This window comes from Bombus vancouverensis, chromosome 9 (assembly GCF_051014615.1).
Source record: "Bombus vancouverensis nearcticus chromosome 9, iyBomVanc1_principal, whole genome shotgun sequence".
Lineage (NCBI taxonomy): Eukaryota > Metazoa > Arthropoda > Insecta > Hymenoptera > Apidae > Bombus > Bombus vancouverensis.
Window position 1 is genome coordinate 14,762,634 of NC_134919.1, and position 25,790 is coordinate 14,788,423.

Genomic DNA, 25,790 nt, shown 5'->3' on the forward strand with positions numbered 1-25,790 from the left:
ATATTGTTCGATAAACATATGCAGAAATTAAAATTGAAAAACAGGGTGCAAGGTACATTTCTTTATTGAATTTCTGTTTGTTACATTGATCATTATAGCCAACATCTATATGAATAAATACTTAACCTATATACATCAAGGTTACGTAATTTATGGTTTCAAACATTATTTACTAATAAAGAGAAAACTTACCTCTCTGATACTAGTATTAATTGTGATAGGGATGAACAAGTTCGTTATAGTTACATATTCGTAATTTGATAAAATTAGGAGACATGTCTTTCCAATAATTAATAATGATATTTTATAATTACATATAAAAATATAATTACAATAATGTATAGATATTCGTTTTTCTTAAAATATTTAAAACAGTGCGTAATCAATTTCAAAATTTGCAAAATCAGTAAATTAAAATATGAAAACTTGAAATTTAATATTGAATTTAAAGAATTATATCAAGCAATTATATGTCCAATTCCACTAATAAAATAAATTTAACCAGTAAAAACAAGATTTGGAAACTTATTTATAGTTCGTTATATACGATATTATGAAATCTGTTATGGTGAATATGAACAGTAAATTCATTGAAAATTGTGATTAAAGTTAATCTATGTTTATATGTATTATGTACAAAAATATGTATCATATTCCTAATAAAATATTAGGATAGAAGAACACAATATGTAACAGAAGAATTAAATTTAAAATATATATATACATATGCATGTGTAGTTTGTATTTATGTAGAATTGAGAAATTGTTGATGACATCTGGTTAACAAAGAATGTATTTATATTAAGAATATGAAGACAATATAACTAGATTTTTTATTCATCTAAATTTAGATGAAAGTACTTTCGTTTCACGTTTTTAGAACATATTTAAAAATTTGAAAGTCATTTCAAGGATCGCTGTAAATACGAATAGCAGGAACTACAATGTATCCTGTAATAGTTTGATTGGTCAACGAAATACAGTTCATCATGGAGTACGTCGGTACGTACTTGACGATTTTCGTGATTTTTATTAGCAATTTCCAAGCAATAAATATTTTTTTACATTTTTTTTTGTATTTATTATTAATTATTTTTAAATAAAGTAAATATCTACATCCTAGAAAAATCTTACCGTGATATGTTACAATCAGGCAATTGTATATGTTGGATTAATTTCCGTACAAACAGTCATATACATTTTTGCTATGAATCTTGCATAAATCTAATTTGAAATTATTTAAAAAATATGAAATTTAACATTTATATATTTTTTCGATGAATTGCGTTTTCTCTGTTCTTTCTTTTAAATACGTGTCATTTTAAACATAACCTTTCATTTATACAATTTTTCCTTTTGTAGTTTATTCGATTGCTAAATTTTCATTGTTTTTTGTAATCTACTAATGGTTTATTAAAATCTTATTAATATAACTGCTCATTTACTATTATAATATCATATTATATATGACATAATGATGACAGTATTTGTATTTAAAAAATATTAAGTTACTTATATTTTACAGATGCTGCAAAAAGTAAAAGCAACGACAACTCTTGTAACTCAACTCCTTGTGCTGAACTAGTATCAAATACAAATTCTAATGAAAATTTGCTGGTAGAAAAAAAGGACTCAACAGTAAAACATCAGATTCGAGGCATACAAAAGAGAGATAATAATACTGCAACTACCTCGCATGATCCACCCCAAGAGAACATAGACTTTAAAGTGATTTATAATAAACAAAGGATTAATGTAAATTTTCCACTTGATGGTACAGTGGCAAAACTGAAAGCTTATCTTCAAAATATCATATCTGTGCCACAATCTATGCAGAAGGTTATGATTAAAGGACTAGCCAAAAATGAACAAACATTAAGAAGTTTGGGTGTTACAAAAGGTAACTTTTATTATATAATATAATATTCCCTCTTTTGTGCACTGATTTTTATCAGATATTTATTATATGTTGTGTTATATAATTATACTTTTAAGGTGCCAAAGTGATGGTAGTAGGGTCAAAACTAGATGATGTATTAGCCATTTCACTTCCATCAAAACAGGATTTGTTAGATGAAGCTGCTTCCACTACAAATAAAGAACCTTTATCTCAGCAAAAAATACATAGGAAAGTATTAGATAAAGGTATGCCTGATGATGTGATGCCTGGTATATTAGATAGTAAGGTATGACATATACTTTAATTAAAGTAATAATTTTTATTAAATATTGTGTATTTTTATTTAATTGTTTTAACTTTTAGGAACCTCTACCAGAATTTCCATTGGCTGGTATGTTAAATAAATCTGGCGGTAAAGTTAGATTAACATTTAAATTGGAGCAAGATCAGCTTTGGATTGGTACAAAAGAAAGAACAGATAAAATACCCATGAATTCCATAAAAGGTGTACACAGTGAACCAATACATGATCATCCTGAATATCATATTATGGTTTGTACTTTAACATAAAATTGGCATGCTCTGACATAATTAAAATTTGTCTATTTTTTCAATTTTTCACAAAGGAAGTGTTGCTACATTAATATAATATGAACCATATGATTTACACAAATATTTTTTTAAATTGTAGGCTATACAATTAGGCACAACAGAAGCTTCGAGATACTGGATATATTGGGTTCCTGCACAATACATATCCGCTATAAAAGATGCTGTTCTTGGCAAGTGGTGCTACTTCTGATCGAACATTGATGGAAGTTTCGGTCTCTTCAAAAACAAAGCGTAATCAGGTGTAAGCATTGATACAAACACGACTGTACTAGTCACACATTTTTAACAGTAAGTAATAACTTATTTTGCGTTGGATAATAACTGATATGTTCTAATAAAAGTATTCTTTCTTTTTGTTAAGGAAATTTTCTTAGATAATTTTTAACTTTGTTAAAAATGATAAAAATATTTTATAAAGATTAATACATTTTACGAATTTATAATTACCATTTCTGATAGCAAAAAGAAATGTTTATACAACATTGCGATTTCTGGATTATTGAAATTTTTTAATATATTCAAGTAATGCTAACTGTAACCTTAATTTCTCTGAATTATATCGTACATAAGATTTGTAAATATCATAAGTTTTTTAACTCTTAGGAAAATACGTTATATTAAAAAGAAACATTTTATTACCTTAGGTAAAAGAATTGTCATTTAAATGAACAGATTAAAGAATTTTAACTTTTCTGTTTATTTAAATAGAAATGCTTGGATCTTTAAAATAAAGTGAAATGTTTGTAAAATTACATTTATAGGAGGAAGTGAAGAAAGAAGTTATGATGTTGCATTTACAATCTTTTGAAGTTCGTCGAGAAATAATTCAACTTTTTAGTACATTTAATGATATTAAATAATAAATTAAAATAGTTTAGATATTCAAAAACGAATTGTTTCAGATCTATTTTTATAGTTACAATTTATGTCGAGTATCAAAGCTGATTTTATAAATGTTAAGTTTCAAAACAAATTTGTCGCAGATTAATTTGATTCAATTAAAAAAAAAAGAACAAGAAGGTACGAATTATAAACGAAATTCAAGTTGCAATAAGCTAAGTTATTATCAAGAAATATAGTCCGCATTTTATAAAGATGGAAAAAATGCAATTTTTGGTACGATGTTACTGTTCGATTACGAAACAACGAATTTGTCAAAATATATTTGCACGCGTCTTGATATTGGCCTATAAAACAAAAATTGTCCAAGGGAATTAGCCGTCTCAAAATTTCGCTGCGCACTAGAGTTCAAGTGGACTGTATATCTCGACGAGCATTATTAAGACGAGCATTAAATTATTATGTAACGTTAGTATTATAAACTGCTGTAAATTAGGTTTTATACTGTACATGTACACAACTGAACGAGAACCCGGGAAAACGACAAATCAAACTTGTATCTACCGTAATATCTACATGGAATTCATAACTATTTGCACATTCGAAAAACTATTTCAATGTCCATTTAAAACAAGACTTGTACATCATGTTGTGTGATTTAATAAAAATAAACAATTTTAAGTCTTCTCAAACGTGATTTTCTTTCATTTTTTTTATTTGTAAATTATATTGAAATATAAATATAATAAATATTTGTTACTAACTCACATAAATTATTCTTGTAAATAAAGTATAATAAAGTAATTTTTAAGTTTTGGATCGAACTCGGGCTTCTTACCCGCATAATTGCGAGAAATCTAGATTCCCTTACGTTTGTTCGTTATGAACAGGAAACTCCTTATTATGGCTTTAAATTACTCGAGGCTAAGCAAGCTGTGTTGCAAGGTTTACTCTGTTTGAAGTAAGAAAAGAAAAGAATTATTAGAATTCTGCACGAATCAAAAATTAATTATAATTTCGCAATTGATATAAACCTTTGTATTTCGGTGAAACGTATGTATGTAAGTGGTTCAAGGTTGAATACAGTACTTGTATGCGTGTATATGTCAAGGCAATACATATGATGATATAACATAGTTCGTGGAAATCTCTGTTTCTACAATTTAAATCGACGTCACTTTGATGTCTTTTCCGTGACTGTCATTTTTACACATAGTGTAAATAATGAAATAGCACGTTAACTCGTTACTATTAATGGTAATATGATTCTAACCAACATGTAATAAGCGTTTTCTACACAATTGAACAATGCTTTCTCTGTGACAGAAAATCTATGACCTGATGAATGAAGTGTGATCACTAATTAAGCAAAGTGTCAAAAATTAGAAATAATTTTTAAAGAAATGAGCAGAAAAATCATAAATTCTATTGTACAATTATTGCTAATGACAGAATTAATGTTGTCATTAATTTGAAATATGAGTAACCAGAAGATAAGTGGAATATGTATTATCTCCTAAGCAGATGATATACATAAAAAAGGTATCCAATATCAATGGTTACTTAAATTTATATTGAATCCTGAATACTTGCCCTATTAGTAATGGAACAGAGTGATAATATATTAGAAGATATAGAAGAAGCATTTCTTGTTTTAACAGAAAGCTTCCTGGAGCAAGGTGCATCGCTAGTAGATCTTAAGTCTGCTAGTTTAGAAAATAACATAAAAAATAAAAGGAACCATATCTCACATTACTTGTGTTCTAAAAAGGTTCTTCTTGCCTTATTTACACCAATATTTTGTAGCATACTTTTTAAATATTTATATTTTGATATAATCAGAAGCATTCGTGAAACTAGATGCTTAATACCAAATAATTATTTCATATGGGAATTTACAAGACCGATATCAAATTGTGATTATTGTCGAGATGTTACTTCAGCACTGATCTTGCCAAATTTAACAAGAGAAGAATTCAAACAATATGCCTATTCTTCTAGACCTATGGTGATAAAATATGCTGCAAGTCATTGGCCAGCTTCAAAGGTATTTAGCTGGAAATTCTTCAAAGATTTATATGAGAATATTGATGGTGCTTATGATTCGGTAGATGAATGTCAATTCTTGCATTTCAAAAGTAATCTTACCAATTTACGTGATGTTTTTGCAATGACTGAAGAAAGAGCTATGCAGTATAATGGTAAAGATCCTTGGTATGTTGGTTGGAAAAATTGTCACCTTCAGATTTTGGATATTATGAAACGGTACTACAATCTACCTCATTTTTTACCAGAGGATGCGGAGGTTCCTTATTCCAATTATGTTTTTTTAGGATATGAAGAAGGTGCCATTATGCATGTACGTATAATAGTAATAATATATGCACACTTATTTTTAATTATTTTTAGTTAATCACAGGTTTTATTTTGTTTACAGCTAGATTATATTTCGCGTCTAATGTGGCAAGGGCAAATTATAGGCAATAAAACGTGGAGCGTCGCTCCGACTCCGGAATGTGATACTGTTTGTACGCGTTTTAATTTTACTGTTTATGCTGGAGATATTGTTTTGTTGGATACAAGAATTTGGTATCATAGCACTTATGTGAAAGGAGGAAACTTTAGCTTGACAGTCACTTCAGAGTATGGATAGATCTTTATATGTATATGGCAAAATTGTATTTGATCAATTTTACAGACTACATAGATAGGATTCTATGGAGTTGAAAATTTTTATATTATAAAATTGAAAGATCCAAAATGTTTTGCCTTGTTAAATTATTGCATTATATTGATGCTTAATTAAATATACATAAAGTTTTTATATGCACAAAAATTTTGATATTATAGGACATGCTATTAATGAGTAGCATTACATTATGTATGAAATTTTTATATAGTAAAATTTTTGGAGGTGCCATTTTTAATGAAAGATATATATATTTACTAATGCATAGATTAGAATGTACAGAAGATTAAATTTTGCAATATTTTAGATTGCCTATTTATTATAATTATTATGTATCGAGTTATATACAATTTCTGGATATTTATTGGTTTTGCCATAGTTAAAAACTAATGGAAATAAGAATTAACGAATTTTTTGGATACTATTAGCACAAATGAAAAAACAATTTGTACTGCAATGTAAATGGCCATTATATGTTTGAAAATTATTTCTGTATTCGTATATTTGAATTTTTATACATGTATATGCATTTAAAAATGCATGTAGCACAAGCTATTATAGAACATTTTACTTCCAATAAAGAGATACATACAGTTAAACACGCTTTGGCTAACGAAATTTCGTGTAAATTTAATGCATAAACTTTACTGAAAGCGATCAATTGTTATTTATTTTATATTTAATTATATATATGTATGTACATGTACAAATATATTCAACCTATAATTTTTAATAAAATATATGAATATAGATAAAGTGTTTCAATGTGACTTTCCCTGCATACTCATATATAGCAACTTTTATTTTATATATTCATTTAATTGCATAAAACACAACGCGATAGAATTTTTTTTTATAAATCGTTTATACAGTTTGACATTGCAAGTATAAATACTCGCAAACTTTGAAGCATAAAAGTACAATATATCGTGTTATATTTAAAAATTGTGGATAGCATAGGAAAGATAGAAATATTGTTTCATTTAATTACACACACCAAAACGACATATATCAGAACCTAAAGTGGAATGCATATACCTGTTGCTATGCAATACAGCATATCATACATATAATACTAATTGAACAATGCTGATGTTACATCATCATTTTCAGACTTCAAGGTTGCATTTCTACTGATCCTTTTTCTCTGTTGCCTGTTGAAAACTTGGTGGACTTTCCTAAGATATATACAAAGGAACATTTATTTGTAGTATTAATTTTTGATTCCCAGATAATATTTAGAAATTATATAATGAATGTTCTACTTACATAGTATGCAGGAGGTGGAACATAGGCGCACTGGGGTCTGTTTGGATCATAATATGCACTTTGAGCAGCTTCTGCTGCTTTTGCATCTGTAAATGATAAAAGGAATAAAACACTTATATAACAAAAACATTAAATTTTTATTTGAAAATATATTTAAATTTATGATAAGTCACATACATTTGTACATATTTGAAGTAGTAAATTTAAATTGATCTGGCATTTTTGATTTTTATAAAAAATATTGAGACAAATTGATTTTTTAAATATTTCGTAGTTTGGTCTTTCTATGATTTTAAGAATTTTATTTATTTTATAACAGTATTGATAAATTTTATCATGTAGATAAAATCATAAAGCAAATCACTTTCAATATTTTCACATGGATCTTGAGATAGTTTGTTTAAAAAATTAATAAATTAACACAATTTTTCAAACAGTAATAGAGTAGCAATATTTTGTGAAAGGACACTTTGGTTGAATGAGTCATTGAATATGCTAAAAATCTATATTCTTCCTAGTGTTATTTTAACAAAAAAGAAACAAAATTAACGATTGATATACTGTTTTGATAATTTACAGTAACGAATAAACAAATAAAAAATAATTAACGAGCGATAATAACACTCGCGTATTTTTGAACTATCTCTGACAACTATGTGATAATAACTGAGCATAGTGAAAGTCAACCTTACTGCAGGTCAACCAAACCTGTTGTGCAATAATGTTGCATAATATTTAATACTTAAAGTTTTTCAAGTGAAATAAAAACTATAGTATTATTGTTCGATTATTTTACAAATGAAATATATACGATTTTTATAATAAAGCAATATTTCAAATTGGTGGGTTTAAATAAAAACAGCAAGTTATATTTGGCTAAATTTTAATAACATAATATGTTCTTGTATTATAATGATCATCACAAAGCTATATATGATCGAAGCAGCAAAAATATAATACTTTAATATACAATAATAATTGATAAAAAACAAATATTTAAAAATAATTTGATATTCACTGTTATGTGTATGTATTATATCATATGATCCTCATGTCATAAAGAATAGTATAAGATACAAGTTTATTCATATGTTCCTTCTTTGCACTTTTAATATACTAACTTTAATATTTTTTTATCTTTCATTTATTATAATTTATTTTAAAGACTTTCGAAAATTTGGCCATTATTCAGATAAAGTATGATACAAACATGCATACACAAAACATGTAGCCTCATATGTTTAATAATTAGTAATTAGATGGGTATGGATTGTAAGGATTTTGTTGTGGGTAATAGCCAGACTGTGTATAATTATTACCTTGAGAATATGGAGTATATGGTGGAGGATTTTGTGGATAACTGTTATATGCTGGCTGTCCATAGTTCGGATACGCACCTGCTTGGGACATTGGTTGGGCATTATAACTTGGATTAGCCCACCCAGGTGCTCCATTTTGTTGAGGTGGTGTCCAATTAGGTTGTTGACTGGAAGTGCCCCATGCACCTTGTGGCGGTGCATTTGCATATCCTTGATAAGGTGTATTTATACCAGGATACGGTGGTGGCATATCCGTCATATATACACTGTTTGCTATACAATATAAATTTACATTCCTTATGTGTGTATAAAACATTAAAATTGTGCTAATTGTAAGAAAACTAATAAGGTTTTTATTACATTGAAAAAATCTTAGAGAAAAATAGATGTTTAACCTGGTGGAGTATGTGAAAATGCATCATTTTGTGGAAGCCACCCATAATAGCCAGTCTGTGTTGCTTGGTAAGCAGGTGGTGGAGCTGCGTACCAATTTGATGTTGGTGGTTGGTATGGTGGTGGAGCATCATTTGCAGGTCCATTACGCTGAGCTACAAATAGGTAAAAACAGTTATATACAAAGCATCGTAATGTTCATAGACAGACAATAAGAGAGAATTATTAAAGTTTATACCTGTTAAGATAACTAATTATAACGAACTTACCCATTGCTGCTGCTCTTAACATAGCTTGACCAAATTCTATTGCACCACCACTTTTGAAATGCAACTTGAACTTGCATTCTCCAATCCAATTGCCATTTGGTTGAGCACGGCATTTACCTTTGATGTAATTAGCACCAAATATTGGCTGTTCTATTTCAACATCACATAGTGTTATAAAAGGAAAACTAAATGACTGCATCCTTTCTTTGAGATCTTTGGCATTAAAAATCATTCGATGGGTGGTCAGGTATAATCTACCATATTTGGTACCAGCAAATTCCACTTGTTCTGGTCCATGGAATTCCATTGTGACATTGTCACAAAATAATAATATGCTAAATAAATAAAGATTTTATTTGTTTATATCGTACTTAGTATAATATAGAAAGAACTGAAATGACGATGATTTGTATTAATTCTAACAATTTTACTGCAAATATTTGATATATCTTTGATGTAGTAATCATTATTCAGAGAAACGATTATTGATAAAAAGGAAGTTACATTCGGAAGGCCACGACGATAACTACGTTGTAAAAACGTCATAAGCAAGAACATGTGAAACAACGATCACATTATCAAAAGTTGCTAACATATTTTATAACTTACCATTCTCCGGCGTGTATTAGAACGCCCCCGTTAGCGTGCGCTGTATTTAACGACATATTTTTTTAACGTTTTCTCCAATACTGTTGAAATTTCCAGCAACAATCTTCCTTCATCAGCTGATTCATAAGTGATAAGTATGGCGCAGTGCGCACGCGCACTTATCTCAATACAATATATCTAACGATATATATATGCGCACAATACGTATATGGTGAACTTATATTTCACATAAATGCGTAATCATCTTTCTCAATTAAAATATTTTTGATGATATTGTTCAAAATACTTTACTAACTGATAAAAATTTAAACATGCATAAAGTATTACATATATATATGCAAACCTATACTAAAATATGATTATAACAAATTGATGCAATACCTTAGCGCTAAAGCAGAATTGAAACGCGTATACATTTTCGTATATATGTCTCGAGGATATACTTCATTTACAATTTATGTTTACTCTAGAAACTAATATGAAAAATAAGGGGAACCATATCTCTCGATACTTGTGTTCTGAAACGATTCTTGCCTTATTTAAATCGATATTTTGTAGCATATCTACTCAGACTCAAAAGCATTCGTGGAACTAAATGCTTAATACCAAATAATTATTTTATATGGGAATTTACAAGGTCTATGGCTGGAAATTCTCCAAAGATTTATATGGGGACATCAATAGTGCTTTCCGAGTTGAAACATCGTCATGATTTAACCCAAAGTGTTGAAATGAAAAAAGTTTAAATTCCTATATTCAAAATTCGCGGTAACACGGGGGTTAGAGACGCAAGTGCGCACGCAGAAATCAATGCCGCAAATTTTCAAAGCATGCGCCAGTGCACGAAGACAATCACGTCTGTACTACGCGTAAAGAAATAAATAAGGCAGTGATCAGGTGCAATTAACCGATTGGCAGGAAGTGCATGGTGTAGTGGAATCAGACGGTTCTTTTTTAGTAAAAGCCGCCCAGTTGAAATTCTTCCGAAAACAATGAAATCATAAAACAGTTCAACGGCTAATTGATTACTGTTTTTCTCATTCTTAATACGCGTCGATCACGGCAGACATGGATGAAAATTTGAGCCGGGGCTACGTGCAGTTAGGGAAGGCGAGGGGCATGAACGAATTCAAATTTTCCAATGGATTCACTCATCTGTCACCGCCTGTTGACAAATGCAACTTCATCTACTTCGCCCTTATACTTGGCGGCATAGGATTCCTCTTGCCGTACAACAGGTCACGCCGCAATCAGACACTATATTCCTCCGTGTGTCGGCAATCGAGTGTCAAAGACCTCTGTATCTTTAATTTACGATCTTTTCTTGAAAGTAAAATCGAACTTACGGTATACGCTTGTGCATGCTTATGTCGAACACCAAAACCATGTATACCTGATGTTTTGATATACAGTGGACTTGCATAACGCTGATTCGTATAACGCGATGAGAAGATCGTGACAATACTCGTGAAGCGCGATAAGCTGTATATAGCGGCTAGAAAAAATATTTGAACTTTCTTTTTTTGCAATGAAGAATTTTTCTTTAACAGATTTTATGTACTTCATTTCCATAGCATCAAATTTGTGTAATCATGTAAACATGCTGCTAAATGATACGAAATGTAATGTACTTGGATCTGTTTAATTTATTTATAAATGCTATGATAAATACAATGTTATGCAAATACTTTTTGTAGCCACCGTATTTATATATAGGGAAGCTAATGGTTATAAAGGATATAAAAATTTATCTCTTATCCTCGTATACTGGTATAGCTGATATCAAAGAACGATTCGTATAACGCGGAATATTGCATGAAGATCCACTGTACTTTTAATAGTGACTCTAGATCGTAAATGCTTGTTGAAAATCGATCAATGATCTCAGGGATGGTCATATGAGAATATTGCATGGCTATACTTAGTAGTAGATTGTTAGTAAAAGATATTCCTAATAAAAAATATTAATTAGGTGAGTTTATTATTCATGGAACGTAACGTCGATGTTTCTGTTTCTTACAGTTTCATCATAGCGGTGGACTTTTTTCAAGCGAGGTATCCCGGAACTACTGTAATATTCGATATGTCAGTTGTCTACATTATCATGGCCTTTTTCGCGGTTTTTGCAAATAATATTTTGATCGAAACATTGTCCCTAAACACACGGATAACATTTGGTAAGAATTAACAGTCAGTTAACATTTAACAGTTAACATTTTTGTATTAAAAACATGAAAAAAACATTTTGTATGAAAATATGCTATTATTTAATACGCTAATATGAATTGTAGGATATCTGGTAGCCTTCGTCACCTTAAATTTTGTTGTGATTTCCGAGATCTGGTGGGAGCCTTTTAACGTGGCTACTTCTTACACGATTAATTTAGTCGTCGTTGCAATAGTATCGCTGGGCTGTACCGGTAAAGAATGCTTTGTGTCATGAATCCCATGAAAATTCACATTTTATATTAAAATTGCTATTTTTTAATTAGTTCAACAATCGAGCTTTTACGGATACACTTCCATGCTTCCCAGTCGATACACGCAGGCGGTGATGATTGGAGAAAGTGAGAAATAAACACTCAAATAATTGTTTTGTCTAAAGTATCGAATTGACGAAATATTAAAAAAAAAACATGTATTTTCTTGCAGGCATTGCTGGCCTTTGGGTATCAATCAATCGAATATTAACAAAGTCTTTGCTTGACGATGAACGTAGCAACACATCCATGTTTTTCGTTTTATCGAATAGCACGATTCTAATGTGCTTCTTACTAAACCAAAAAGTTCGCAAGACTGATTTCGTGCAGTTTTATATAACATTATGTCAAGAAAGAAATCGAATTACATTAGAACCGACGGAAGATGTTGGTTTGGTACGTATCAATTATTATCAACCAACAATTTTAATTAAATAATATTAAATGTATTTTGTGAATAGATGGATCCATTGGATCAGGTCGGGGACCCTTCGAAAGGTCAGTATGGGGTTCTAAAGATTCAGACTAGTCCTTTAGGAAATGAATCTGCAAGTGGAAACACCGAGCTAAATGGTAAAAATTACAATTTATTTCTAGTGCGTCGAATAACATTTATTTGTGGTAATAAATCAATAGTTTTTATTTTTAGGAACAAATCAGTATTCACCATTCTCATTCAGTAACCCAGTATATGAACCTGGCGCGCCATCAGGAAATCCTCCTGGTAGCGCTGGTCCTACATACAAAGTTGAAGATGTAGTTGTTATGAGGGGAACGTATGGAACTCAAACTAGTAAACCGTGGTCTGAAATCAAAAGTACCATATTCTTTAATTCTACGTTTTTATTATACCATAAAATTAATTTTTCTTCACGAAAAACTAACATATATGATATTTTTTAAGAGGGTTTTCTTGCAAGACTTGAAGTAGCAAAGATAATATGCCCATATATGGCTAGTATTGGTCTAGCATACTTTGTAACACTTTGTTTGTACCCTGGAATTATGTCAGAAATTATTTCTTGTGAGCTTGGATCATGGATGCCGGTAATTTTGATGACAGCGTTTAATGCTTCTGATGTATTGGGCAAGGTATAAAGAATTTTAATGTCTCGAATATATATTCGCTGAATATACATTCACCTAAAATTCAACAGTTTAAAAATTTAACAGTTGCGCGCATATGGATATCTTGTTATTTAATATTTCAGATACTTGCTTTGATTCCTTATGATTGGAAACGTACCCAGTTACTATCATTTGCGAGTGTTCGAGTTATATTGATTCCTTTATTTCTACTTTGTGCATTACCTAGAAGTACTCCAATATTTTCTGGAGAGGGATATCCATTGCTACTTTCTTGCTTGCTTGGCGTGACAAATGGTATCGTTGGATCGGTACCAATGATGCAGGCACCTACCAAAGTACCGGAGGGACATCGTGAATTAGCAGGTATTATATACTATACGTATATTTAAATTTTCATTTACGATGATGACTCATTTCTTATAACGTTACTGTATCTTTTTAGGGAATATTATGACTTTGTCGTATACTACAGGTTTGACAGTAGGCTCGTTATTCGCATACATACTGGATACTCGTTTCGAGCTACCAGTCCAGTCGAAAGATGTATGCTTTAATGCATTAAATCCATCAGTAATGCCACTTAATAATACAACACCAAGCATTTTGACAACTATTATGTCTTCCGCATTACCCACGTTAGAAAACGTTACACCAAAGGTAAAAACTACTGTAACTGTCTTGTCAACTGTTTTAACATCCACTTTGATGTCTAATAATACTACCGTTAGTACATTAACTACTGGTGTGATGGAAACATCCACGACTATATCCCCGAAGATGTTTGTTAACGTTACCGCTTCAGTTAATAATGCAATTTTACAACACTAGGATACGCACGTTTGTGTGCTGTGTTGAATCTGGTGCTCTATCTAAATAAATTTATTCAAATAATTTATTATGATGTAGAATCTTATTTATTGATTTGTAGATTATAATTATTTATTCGTTTGAATTATCGCAGTATTTCCCGTACAAAATGATACCGATAAATTTGTAAAATGTTAAAGAGATTTTGATTCCACAGAACGATAGTTAAAATCGCCAGATTGAACACACACACAAAAATTCGAATTCTCGATCCTTATGATTTCGTAAATATTGCAGTAATTATTTACTCGAGTTTTTACCGGAATTTATTAACGAGTAAAGGATATTTTTAACAAAAAGAGTGATCAGGAGTCAATAAAACAAACACGGAGTAATGTTGTATCCACATTACGTCGAATAAATACTTCTTTTTAACTCCTGTAGAATAATTAAGCCAGAAAAAAGCTTTAAAAGTCTTCTTCGATGATATTATTGTGTCTTTTATATAATTGTGGCTAATTTTATAGCCGTCTACTTATTAAATTTTATTGTTAAACGCAAAAAAAAAAGATTCAAATATATAGCTGTAAAATTTGTTGCACGTGAGAAGGAGAGCAAAAGATCTTTTTAATCCTTAAATAATATGATGACGAATAATCGTAACTCGACAGAGACAATCCTAATGCGTTAACTCATAGTGTTCCTTTATTTATTTAGGTAATTTTAAGAATTAAGAAAATAATATTTCTCTTAAAGTTTCTGTCTAGATAAAAAAGAAGAATCTGCTACTGAAAATAGTATTTGACTTCGTATCATTTAAGGATTAAATCATATCCTTCGATGAGTTGTTTTCTAATTTAAAACTTGTTAACTTTATGTTAATCCTAGAACTGTCCGGAACGACACGAAAAAGAGGAAAATTATATCCAAACGATATTCAAAGTCCTTCCTGGTAGTTCTGAGCACTGCACTTGTTAGATCAATGGTTGAGACGTAGCAAATTTACGCGATCTAGTTATCGTGCAAGTATATTCTGTAAGAGATTGTTATATGTCTGCGTGAATAGTTAATAATTATAAATGTAAGATATATATACTTACAACATTCTTCCGTATGAAACGAAGAAAACGATGAAAAAAGAAGAAAAGAAGAAAAGCATGTGTTTTTTTCGAGCGCGTAGTTTTTTACCTAAGTTAATACGCCCAGAAACATATCCATATTGTTGCCTGGAAAGGTTTATAATCAAATATTCTCAATCTTTGTAGCCACTGAATGAAACTTTACACACTGGATAGGTACACTCTGCAAAAGATCATATTTTCACGCGTTCTCATATAGAAGTTAAACGTATAATTAAAAAAGAGAAGAAAGGGTAGATTCTTTACCAGAATTCTTTTCACTATTTCTTTCTTAACGTTTGTTTTATATTAAATCACATAATGAAGCTCATCCAAGCTCGTGAATTAAATGGACTTAACCGACAATTTAAAGCTCGGAAGCATTTTTACGAACGTTCCAACGATGGATTACACTTCAAAGTATAAAAGATTAAATCTTAATAGATAAATGTATATGCGTAATATTCACCAAATGTACCACCCATCCAAACAGCTTACAGTTGTATTTCATATATTCAAGATATATCTAGAAATCGTTTAGAGATGAAGCATACATACACACACACACACACAAACACACAACATACAACACACACATGAACCCGGGATTACACGTAAAACATGCACACGTAAGAATTGTCTATACATACCCATACACACGCAAATTCGAGGTAATGCAAATTAATCATATCAATCTTCGATTCGTATCATCGATTCTATCACAATTTCTCTTGTACGATGGTTTGTTTTATCCGATCGCAATCCGGATGCACAAAACGTCGACACCTTTTTCAGACTCAGTAAGTGACTGGAGTAAGATTGTTAAGATTCGCGGAAAACCGACAAGTCGTTACATACATGTCATGTGTATATCTTTACTCTCAACATATTGAGATATGGAGTGGGGTTTTGAAAATTTATCGAATAGGAAAATTTGAGAAAAGTGTTGGGGGATCTTCAGTACAGGGAAAAAACGAAAACACAGCACGTTCCTTTCTGAGATATTTTTTTATGAGATGAATTCCAGTTTTACAATCGCATCGTAGGCGAGAAAAGATATTTTAGTGGTTCGTTAAGCGACTACGGTATATTTTTTATTGCCCTTTCATTAGTATCGTAAACTTGCAATATAAGTTCCATGATATATCTGCTAAAACCTATGTCAGAGAAAAGAGATGAAAAGAAAAAAAAATGCACGTGGGAGAAAGATACTCCAAAGGTCGAACGTAATTAGGGGAATTTATACGAGGATTACTAAAAAAAATCGTAATAGAATTATGAAATGAGTGATGAGGTATGATTATGAGTGTACAGTATAAGAATGCTTCTTAAACGATTGTGTGTAGAAAATACGGAGAGTCCTTTTGTTTGATAATCATATTTTTCATTAAAATGTAACTATCCGTATGTCAGATACGACATGGAGTAATATTCTGTACAGCCTTTAATATATATATATACTCGTTAAAAGAGTACGTATACAAAGAAGGGCAGATGTGATCAATTTTTACATTAGTCTTCTACGTATTAGAAGTTACTCCACATCGTAATTAATAACATGTACAAATAATAAATATGTATATATATATATATATTATATTCTTTAATATATCTTATCCAAGTATAATACTCTTTACGAATCAAACATTACACTCTTGATCACTATCATTAATCGATACTGTCTCCTATATTAGTTTCCCTTACATCAATTAATCGATCTCGCTTTTTTTCTTTCCTTTACTAAAAAAAGAAGGGGACAAATTAATGTACTGAATGCTATACGTATTATCAAAATACTGTCACTTAATTGGTAATAATTCGCAATAATATTTGTTAACAAATTTAAGTGATACAAATCTCTTTTTTTTCAGATTTTCCCTACCTATTACAATAAGCTAAGGCCGGTTCATTAGATATTAACCAAGCCGGTTTAAGAGTATAATCACTATAGCGGCTTAAAAAATGATTAATCAGCAAAGTGATTATGCCCTTAAAGACCGTCAAACCTTTATGTTTCCTTTACAGTGGAATGAAATGGTAAACGCCATTCTATCACAGTTAAATAAATTGAATACGCTAAGTTAAATGTACGCATAGTTTTCAAACAGTCATTTGAGATACTTAGCAGCCCAGTCTGTTCGACCATGAAGACTTCCGCTGCCTTTTGTGTTCAGCACAGTTCCGTATGCGATTGGTTGATGTGTTCCTTTGTTTGTATTTTCTATCGAACCCATAATTGTTAATAGTAATACATTAATAACCGAGATTCAATGATCAACGTTGAAAGTATCTGACCAAATGTAGAAGAAATATTTGTCTTAAAAAATGGACAAGGTTAAGAATACTTACTGATATTCTGTGTACCATAAACGCTGGGATAAGGCAACCTTAAAGTTTGATCGGTGAGGTATCGATTTCGTGGAATATAATATTGTCTCGTCTGATTCTCGACAGAGTTCTTAGGTACCCAGAAGGAATCGGTGAATTCTTCGTACTTTTCCATCGGTTGACCAACCAGGTTCCGTATTAATCTAGGCCTGTTCGGGTCGGAGTCACCGTTTCTTCAAAAATAAAAAAGAAAACGAGAAATCATTAGACGAAACCTCGGTTAAAATAAATCGATTAAAAACTTGAATCTCAGGAATTCATCGATTTAATTTATTGAACATCTTTTGATTTACAATGGAAGGCGGATAGTGTACAAAGTATAAAAAAAAATCCAGTCTGAGAAAAGGATTCTCGAAAATCAGTCATGTCCATTAAACAGCATTACGAGTAAATAAAAGAAATAATCTCAAAAAAAATATCCTATCGTATCCAGACACGTGAAACATTTGCGAAGCTCGTTTTCCCAGATCATACAATACAGCAACGTACATCCCAGTATCGTCAGCAAGCAAGGGATCAGGATTTGCTTTAGTAGATCTCGAAACATTCGATACCTGGACGCTAAACTCGCACTTGGACCAGCGACGTATCGAGCCACAGCGATGTAATGTTGCTTCCCCGATGCTTTTCGACCATTCTTCACGTTTGATGGCTGCAACTGATTCCAATTGATGGTCGATGGCTCGTTCCAAGCTGGCAGCACCCAGTTCCCGTTGCTCTGCTGCGTGTTCTCTGGCAAATAATTGGCATTCCAATTGGCACGGTTCTCTTTGTATAGTCGTTCTGGGACTAGCTTTGCGTTCACGTTCTCAGGAATGATCTTGCTACTGACGTGGACAATTCAAGGATTAGATTTTATATAGAGTTGTATCGCGGTACGCAGGGAGGATTCCTACTTAATACGCAGCTTTTCGATTTAGGAAATTCGAGCAACGCACCCCAAGAGCTCGGCAAACTCGTCCTCGTCCAATTTTTGGGGATTGCTTTCGCGCATGTAACTATTATGGTTCAACAAAGGTAGTATCGTTTGCTGTTGCTGCTGCTGCATCATTTTCTCTTGTGCTCTGTAATTAAGTGCAAGCTCGTTTGATATTTTTAAACGTCGATTTCATAGCTCTTAACATATGAAATTAGAACTATCGATATTCTTTATCAAAACCGAGTCCTTGATGGAGGTTTTTCTCAACATTATGTTAATTATTTCGTATCATAACGATTTTCTCATAGTGATTCATAAGTTCATAAGAATACTATCAGGAATCGTAAGTTTCGCAACTTACGACAACTATGACGCACTTTATGCTCGTCACTTCATTTATTGAAAGAAACAAATACATAAAATGAGTTAAGAGGAAGATTCTATGCCTCAAGATAAAACGGAAATCGAGAATAGCAAAATTGCATCGGATGCTTCGTTTTCCAGAGAATCGAATTTAAAAACTTTTTGTTTTTACTTGTCGAAATTAAATTTTGATATAGAAAAACATATTGGAAAATCGCTGGCAATGTGTTTTTGACATTTATCAATTCAAGACAAATTCGATCAAAAAGTATCGAGATCCTTGTGTAACTCTACCTTCGTATGTTAAGGTATAAAGATATAAATATCGATTCAATTCACCTGGATTCCATCGAAGTCCTGAGTACTTCTTGCTGGGCGTAATTGTACGGTTTAGGAACAGGGGGTGGAAGATTCACTTTGTTCAAAACGAGATCTCGTTGAGATGTGACACCGATCTTTGTACTATTAATCATACGCGGAATGTTCGTTTGGAAATAGGGATACCTATAAAAGCATTATTTCAATGGCTATTAGTTATTTCTTGTTATAGTCTACAAGGTGGATCAACTAAATGAGATTACATAAGTTTCTGCCTAATTTATCGTTGTATGAAAAAATCTGTTGAAACAAAATTATCACTAATACAATAAAATAAACACTATTAATAAACCGTTAAAAAGTATAAGTAAAATTAAAAGTAAAAGTACAACAAATAAAAGTCTAGCAAATAATGGTGAAATATTATTTTTGTAATTGTCCGTTCCATTTAGCTGATCCATTACAGGATGAATCGAATATACAGATATTCTCTAGGTAACTTGTAAAAGTTTTACCTTAGGGATTGCTGTGCTGTAGGCCTTTTAATAGGATTCCACTGTAACATATCTTCCATAAGTATTACTGCTTCTTGGCTAGCATTTGGTATTAAAACGGTTAACGACGTGCGAGAAAAGTTTGGAAACTTGAAATTCATAGCGGCAGCCAGTTGATATCCGTCTGGCCAATCATCCTTCTCCGGCGTGCCAATGACGGAACATATTTTAAAGATTTCGTCGATTTCGCTTTTCCCGGGGAAAAGTGGCCGAAACGTGTATAGTTCGGCCATGATGCAACCCACCGCCCAAATGTCGATCGGGCTGTTGTAAGTCGTGGAATGGAGCAGCACTTCCGGTGCTCTGTACCTGAAATGAGATCCTTAAATTAATTAGAAAGAAAATTCTTCGTTTCTCTTACGGATTTCAATTCATATTCGTTTCTATTATCGTTATTATAAATATTAATATTATAAATATTAATATATAGTATTAATTTTAAGTACGGATACAACTGAAAGATAAGATATTGTCCTTCTCTGACTCAAAAGATTAAAGGGAGATTAAAAAAATTTCTTTATTATGTCATCCGTTATTATTCGTTAAAAATCACTTTACAATTTTCTTATTCATTTTAAATAAGTCGTCCAACGGATGAGAAATATAATTTTGTCAATTGTTCGTGCGATTATTGTTAATTGAACGTACTAATAATAATTATTGATTAAACGAATGTTTGAGTAAATAGATATTACCATCTGGTGGATACGTAATCCGTGTAAGGCGGCCTTGAACGTATTTCCCTGGCCAGGCCGAAATCAGCAATCTTCACCAGTTCTGGCCCCATACATAATAAATTTTCAGGTTTCATGTCGCGGTGGAAAAAGCCATGTTTATGCATGAACGCCAGTCCTTGAAGCACCTGATACACTATGTTCTTGATTACCGGCTCAGGGAAAAGTTTGTCCCTGTTGCATAATACATTTACGAAAGTCCAATTCGTTAAAAGTTGGATAGATAATTTAATAAAATTTTTTTACCTGTCCTTCATTAATTGGTAAAGATTCTCCTTCATATATTCGAAGACGAAATACAACACGTCGTTTTCACGAATTACTTCCTTCAATTTGACTACATTCGCGTGACTAAGTTTTTTCAAGGACTGCAAACGAGAAAAATATTTAAGTAATTTCTTTTTCATTCTGAAAGCTGGAATTATTTTAATAACTAATTTCCGTCAGCGAATAAAATAGTTATAAATTTTAGATACAATCAAAGAATATATGGAATCTAAGAATTCGCAAAATAACACGTACATTTATAGGAACGATTTATTATCTAGACTATGAATTTTTATACAAGTTTATAGATTTACTTGCCAATTGATAAAAAAGAAGACAAGCTAAAAATTACAACGCATACTCTACTTTGTATATCTTACAAATTTCTGCATACGATATTCCGTTCAATACACTTTTAGAATTTTAAATTTTGTGTATAATGCGCCAAACATCATAGTCCAACGATAAGATCAAATTACGAATTCTCTTGCTAGGATCTATAAAATAAATTATTTTTTTTGTTTATTACTTTAACTTCGCGCAAATTCATCGCCTCTTCCCACGAATAATATTTCCTCTTCATTCTTTTTATGGCAACCTTTTCCCCGGTATCGATGCGTTCCCCGAGAACAACGGAACCGAATGTTCCATCTCCTAATTGGTTTAATGTTATATATCGATTCATTTTCATCGATGTTCGAATCGTCGAAGGTTTACAACATTTCTTCAGCTTGCGGACTGATTGTTTGTCTCAAAGTACTCTGGATGCATCATATTAATTTCTAAAACAAAAATTGCCACTTTTTTTCATGACCTTGAGGAAATTGATTCAAGATTAGTTTCAAAGAAATTAAATTCTTAGATTGAATTTTCCATCGAAATAATATTTCGACAGATTGTTTTCCTAATTCCACATTCGCAGTACTAGTACCTAATAATATTATTAATGATTAATAATAATTTAATCCTTAACGATTAAGCACGCGTGAAATATCATGCGAATTTTGTTTCATCATCTTATCCTTATTTATAACACCTACGAACATTATCATCTTTTTACTTTCCGCTCAATAATGATCATAACGATAATAAATATCGATCATGATTATTAAACTTATTTGACTTTATTGATCTCCAAAATGAAAAGATGTATTTTGGTAAATTCCCAATCATAATAATAATAACGTGATTTTCACTAATGATAGCTCGTAAGGATTATGATAATGCAATGTAGTAATAACTCAATAGCCGAGCAATAATCATTATTCTTTTTGCATAGTACGTAGTAGATGACGTACGTTAAATCATTATAATAGTTATCTAAAACTACTTAAATTTACATGAATTGTTAGTTAATGTCTTTATTAGAGTGCCCATTAGAACGTTCGATAAGTAATATAATTATACAAAATGGATATTCATTTGTTATGAATTTGTTATGACATTTCGTAATCTTCATTAACAAAGCGACTTTGATGTCAATATGTAGTTGCGTTCACCTGGCTCTTATGCAACACGAGAAAGAATCAAAGCGTTCTTTTACTGTTCCTTTCAGCAAACGGAAACGCACATTTTTCCTGTAGAAATGTTTTTAAATAATAGATAAGTATTTGGTTAGATTGATCAAATTATTAATTTATTTATCTTATCTTTCTCTCAGATTTCGTATCGTCAGTGAATTATTACTAATTCATCGCTAATTCGAAATAAGACTTTTTCATATTACATGACCCGAAATAGAAAGATTAAGACCCTACCAAGGCTATCTACGTAGCGACGTTTCATAGATGCGTATTAGACTCGTTGATAGCGATAATGGCAAGTACGTTTGCATGCAGCGGTCATTGCGAAGCAATGTGCACCTGTTCACGAAAAAACAATCAACAGAAGTTTTCGTCGCGACGACTGGACATTGCCAGTAATCCTTGCAGCTACGAACGAATGTATCGATATAGAAAAGAAGCGTCTTCCTCGTCGCTCGACATTTTAAAATAATGACAAAACAAAATGTATCTTACTGTACGCTTCGTTAATTGAACATCGACGTAGATCACATTGGTCGTGTCTAGCAGATTACTCGTAGACACTGGGCTTAATTTTTCTGTTAGTTATCTATACGTTATAGAAATTAATATATTAGCTATCTATGTGTTCATCAATATTTATTTGTCTACCTTTTATAATCTGCGATAGAGAAAAGGAAAAAAGGAGAATTTTATCAGATTAACTGTTATTTCCCTCTTTCTTTTATCTTTTTTTTCCTGGAGAAATAAAATTCTATATAACGAGTAAATTATTGTATCTGATAAGGTTTATTTATAACATCGCTAGTCAGATAATAGTTAAAATTGCTAAAAGTTTATTATGTTTTGAGATTAACTTTTATGTGTCCTCGTTGTTCAATGATATTCGTCGATATCACAGTGATGATCGGCACGATTTGTTTGATATCGAAGATAACAATAACAACAATGAACGATCATGAAAAATCTTTACTAGAGAAAAATCGTGCAATTGATCGAAGGAAAAGCTGTACACACTTCAACTAGCTTATACCACTTGTTGTAAGTCGTTGGAGTTAAAGTTTCACCGCTAACGGAAATGTTACCGAGAAAATGCTGATATACAGCTCGTAAAATATGAAACGGTACGCCGGTACCGGCATGTACCATCGCACTGAATTGTTAACTGAATTTCATTTAGTTTGAAATATTGACACTTGTTACTTCTTAGATATACGAGCATATTTTGTTAAAGACACGTGTACTTTATACGTCGTTTATATGGATAAATGTGTAATTAAGTACATGAATAAATAATTTGGTGACATTTTTTGTCCGTTTGTCAATACATGTAAAATTGACGTAAAGGAGCATTATCGTCAATTCGAATAAAAAATAATAAGATAAAAAAATTATAGATAATTTTAAATGCATGATATAAATCGTTAATCGCTAACAATCATTGCTGTTTTATAACTGGACTTCGGATTGTGTCTTTACGTATTTATGGAAAATTTGAAGGCACAGGCACGCGTAATGTGCAAAAATTAATATCCAAGGTACAGTATTATCTGTAGTAATATTTAATGCGACAAACAAAATTTCTGACCGTGTTCTATCCATTTAGTTATATTCATAAAAATATCAATTCATATAAATCCGCAGTCTATCGGCAACTAGAGAATTTTAAAACGTTGAAACCTCGGAAATTGAAAGATTTCGAATTTAAAATTTTTGCAAAATAAAAAGATTGTATGTTGCAAGAATTAAGATTATACGTGAGTAGTTTCGACCAAAAAAGGTACGGTAACCCAATTACGTTTTAGAATGATTTTGTTCGATGAGAACAACGCAGGCCAACATCAAGATTAGCATTTTCCTTACGTTCGCATGTGGACAATTTTCGTAACGGGTCAGTCATGCGAGAATATAGATTTTCTTAGGTCTTACGATTCAAGAGACCGGCTAAGTGTATGTATAATAGGCCATTACTCAAGTTCTGACCTTCTATCAAAAGTTATAGCGTTACTTTCTCATTTTCTACGATTAGCAATATATTTCTAATTAACTTGACAGCAAAGTTCTGGGTAATTTACACGAGCCTGTTATTGTATAATAAAAAAAAAAACGCTGGATCTAAGCAGATTAAATAATAAGATATAAATATTAATGAACTAATAAGTGATTAATTGTAATTCATTTGCTACCCGACATTCAATATTTTTATTTCAAAATCATATTGAAAAATGTTACGCGAAATACTGATGCAAGAACAATTAATACTAAAGAACAGTGTGGAATAACATGGAACGCGATAAGTCGAATTTAAATAGAATAAAAATTTCATCTCGGTAAATTCACGATCAATTGAATCTATTCGATCGTTTACAATTCTTCGCCAATATCTGCTAACATTATACAATATACAAAATATTATAGAAATAACCAACACGTAAAAAACAAAACCGATCAATCAACGTAGGATCGTACTATAATTAACACCTGTTTTAATATATTTTGCACATTTTTAATATATTATTTAACTGCGCGTTCTTAATCCTCAAATATTGAATTTACTTATAAAAGGATTACTTTGGAAATTTTTACGTTCAATGCGAACGTGGGACAAAATTCAAAAGTTTTGAAATCTGGCGAAACGACTAAAGTTAAGCAAACGGCTCAAGTTTATCGTATCGCAGTTTTACCGGAAGCGTTAGGAATTGGAGACGTTGTCCGTTCGAATTTCAATATTCACTGTAACTTAGAAAGCGCGAACGAATATGATGATTTTAATTTTTACTTACGACGAAAACCATCTGGCTCACCAACATTCCACGTACGTGATTACTTTTCTGCGCAATGTTCCTTCGCAAACTGTTAATCGAGCGGCCATGCTTCACCGTGTGTAGTCATGGTTACAAGTACTAACTGAAACTTGTACCATTGGTGGTTGTTTTAACCCCTATTGTGATAATTCGTTGGCTGATCGCATTCTTTTTCATTGATAAAAATAAAACAAACATCGAATTTTACATCTGTTGTAAATAATTCAATTATAAGCAGAAATATTATTGGAGAAAAGAAGATGGTAGATAGCGAAAGCAGTACCATTTGCAAAAAGTCAACCAGTATTTATAAAAGTCTAAAGAAATAGGGTAATCGAAGAAATTCGACATAAGAATCGTGCAATTAGTATTTAAAACGGTTGCTTATAAAATTAAATGAATATTAAATGAATATACAATGAACAATTTTATAGACTTAATATTTGATTTAAGGTTGAGATGTTACCGACTATTGCTAGTTCATAAGTACAAATAAATAAGTAACGAATAAAAACATTTATAAACT

General features: G+C 31.2%; 5 protein-coding genes and 1 long non-coding RNA gene across 13 annotated transcripts; 3 read left to right on the forward strand and 3 right to left on the reverse strand.

Annotated features, from left to right (window-relative positions):
• The first annotated feature begins 3 nt into the window (after positions 1 to 3).
• LOC117158759 (ubiquitin domain-containing protein UBFD1) lies at positions 4 to 4,044 on the forward strand. 3 transcript variants are annotated; one of them, XR_013059284.1, is made up of 6 exons: positions 4 to 52; positions 1,526 to 1,900; positions 1,996 to 2,186; positions 2,264 to 2,452; positions 2,592 to 2,800; positions 3,274 to 4,044. XR_013059284.1 is itself a non-coding variant. In XM_076621811.1 (5 exons), exons 1-5 carry the CDS (start codon positions 19 to 21, stop codon positions 2,700 to 2,702), a joined length of 900 nt encoding a protein of 299 aa, XP_076477926.1. In that variant the 5' UTR covers positions 4 to 18; the 3' UTR covers positions 2,703 to 4,044. The 3 variants fall into 3 exon arrangements, 2 of the variants coding, with proteins under 2 accessions (XP_076477926.1, XP_033193884.1); XM_076621811.1 differs by having other exon boundaries at positions 2,592 to 4,044; XM_033337993.2 differs by lacking the exon at positions 4 to 52 and adding an exon at positions 844 to 1,002 and having other exon boundaries at positions 2,592 to 4,044.
• Positions 4,045 to 4,046: 2 nt separating this feature from the next.
• LOC143303196 (uncharacterized) lies at positions 4,047 to 4,525 on the reverse strand. The gene is made up of 2 exons (XR_013059285.1): positions 4,387 to 4,525; positions 4,047 to 4,304 (listed from the first exon to the last, which is right to left on the reverse strand). It is a non-coding gene; the product is annotated as an uncharacterized LOC143303196 (long non-coding RNA).
• Positions 4,526 to 4,955: 430 nt separating this feature from the next.
• LOC117158757 (uncharacterized) lies at positions 4,956 to 6,797 on the forward strand. 2 transcript variants are annotated; one of them, XM_033337990.2, is made up of 4 exons: positions 4,956 to 5,399; positions 5,533 to 5,566; positions 5,647 to 5,711; positions 5,790 to 6,797. In XM_033337990.2, exons 1-4 carry the CDS (start codon positions 4,956 to 4,958, stop codon positions 6,003 to 6,005), a joined length of 759 nt encoding a protein of 252 aa, XP_033193881.1. In that variant the 3' UTR covers positions 6,006 to 6,797. The 2 variants fall into 2 exon arrangements, with proteins under 2 accessions (XP_033193881.1, XP_033193880.1); XM_033337989.2 differs by having other exon boundaries at positions 4,956 to 5,711.
• Positions 6,798 to 6,822: 25 nt separating this feature from the next.
• On the reverse strand, positions 6,823 to 10,061 carry Wbp2 (WW domain binding protein 2). 2 transcript variants are annotated; one of them, XM_033337992.2, is made up of 6 exons: positions 9,901 to 10,061; positions 9,292 to 9,626; positions 9,025 to 9,177; positions 8,708 to 8,902; positions 7,311 to 7,396; positions 6,823 to 7,219 (listed from the first exon to the last, which is right to left on the reverse strand). In XM_033337992.2, exons 1-6 carry the CDS (start codon positions 9,954 to 9,956, stop codon positions 7,172 to 7,174), a joined length of 873 nt encoding a protein of 290 aa, XP_033193883.1. In that variant the 5' UTR covers positions 9,957 to 10,061; the 3' UTR covers positions 6,823 to 7,171. The 2 variants fall into 2 exon arrangements, with proteins under 2 accessions (XP_033193883.1, XP_033193882.1); XM_033337991.2 differs by lacking the exons at positions 6,823 to 7,219; positions 7,311 to 7,396 and having other exon boundaries at positions 8,177 to 8,902.
• Positions 10,062 to 10,747: 686 nt separating this feature from the next.
• On the forward strand, positions 10,748 to 16,984 carry Ent3 (equilibrative nucleoside transporter 3). The gene is made up of 10 exons (XM_033338001.2): positions 10,748 to 11,138; positions 11,923 to 12,077; positions 12,192 to 12,320; positions 12,393 to 12,467; positions 12,553 to 12,776; positions 12,842 to 12,953; positions 13,030 to 13,197; positions 13,285 to 13,472; positions 13,592 to 13,832; positions 13,912 to 16,984. Exons 1-10 carry the CDS (start codon positions 10,969 to 10,971, stop codon positions 14,295 to 14,297), a joined length of 1,848 nt encoding a protein of 615 aa, XP_033193892.1. The 5' UTR covers positions 10,748 to 10,968; the 3' UTR covers positions 14,298 to 16,984.
• Positions 16,384 to 25,393, reverse strand: LOC117158765 (serine/threonine-protein kinase ICK). Of its 4 annotated transcripts, none has more exons than XM_076621859.1 (10): positions 25,244 to 25,393; positions 21,467 to 21,719; positions 20,917 to 21,038; positions 20,632 to 20,844; positions 19,898 to 20,245; positions 19,404 to 19,568; positions 18,721 to 18,846; positions 18,337 to 18,606; positions 17,744 to 17,955; positions 16,384 to 17,615 (listed from the first exon to the last, which is right to left on the reverse strand). In XM_076621859.1, exons 2-10 carry the CDS (start codon positions 21,626 to 21,628, stop codon positions 17,503 to 17,505), a joined length of 1,731 nt encoding a protein of 576 aa, XP_076477974.1. In that variant the 5' UTR covers positions 21,629 to 21,719; positions 25,244 to 25,393; the 3' UTR covers positions 16,384 to 17,502. The 4 variants fall into 4 exon arrangements, with proteins under 4 accessions (XP_076477974.1, XP_033193895.1, XP_076477971.1 ...); XM_033338004.2 differs by having other exon boundaries at positions 18,337 to 18,609; XM_076621856.1 differs by lacking the exon at positions 25,244 to 25,393 and adding an exon at positions 23,478 to 23,615 and having other exon boundaries at positions 18,337 to 18,609.
• Between the last annotated feature and the right edge of the window lie 397 nt (positions 25,394 to 25,790).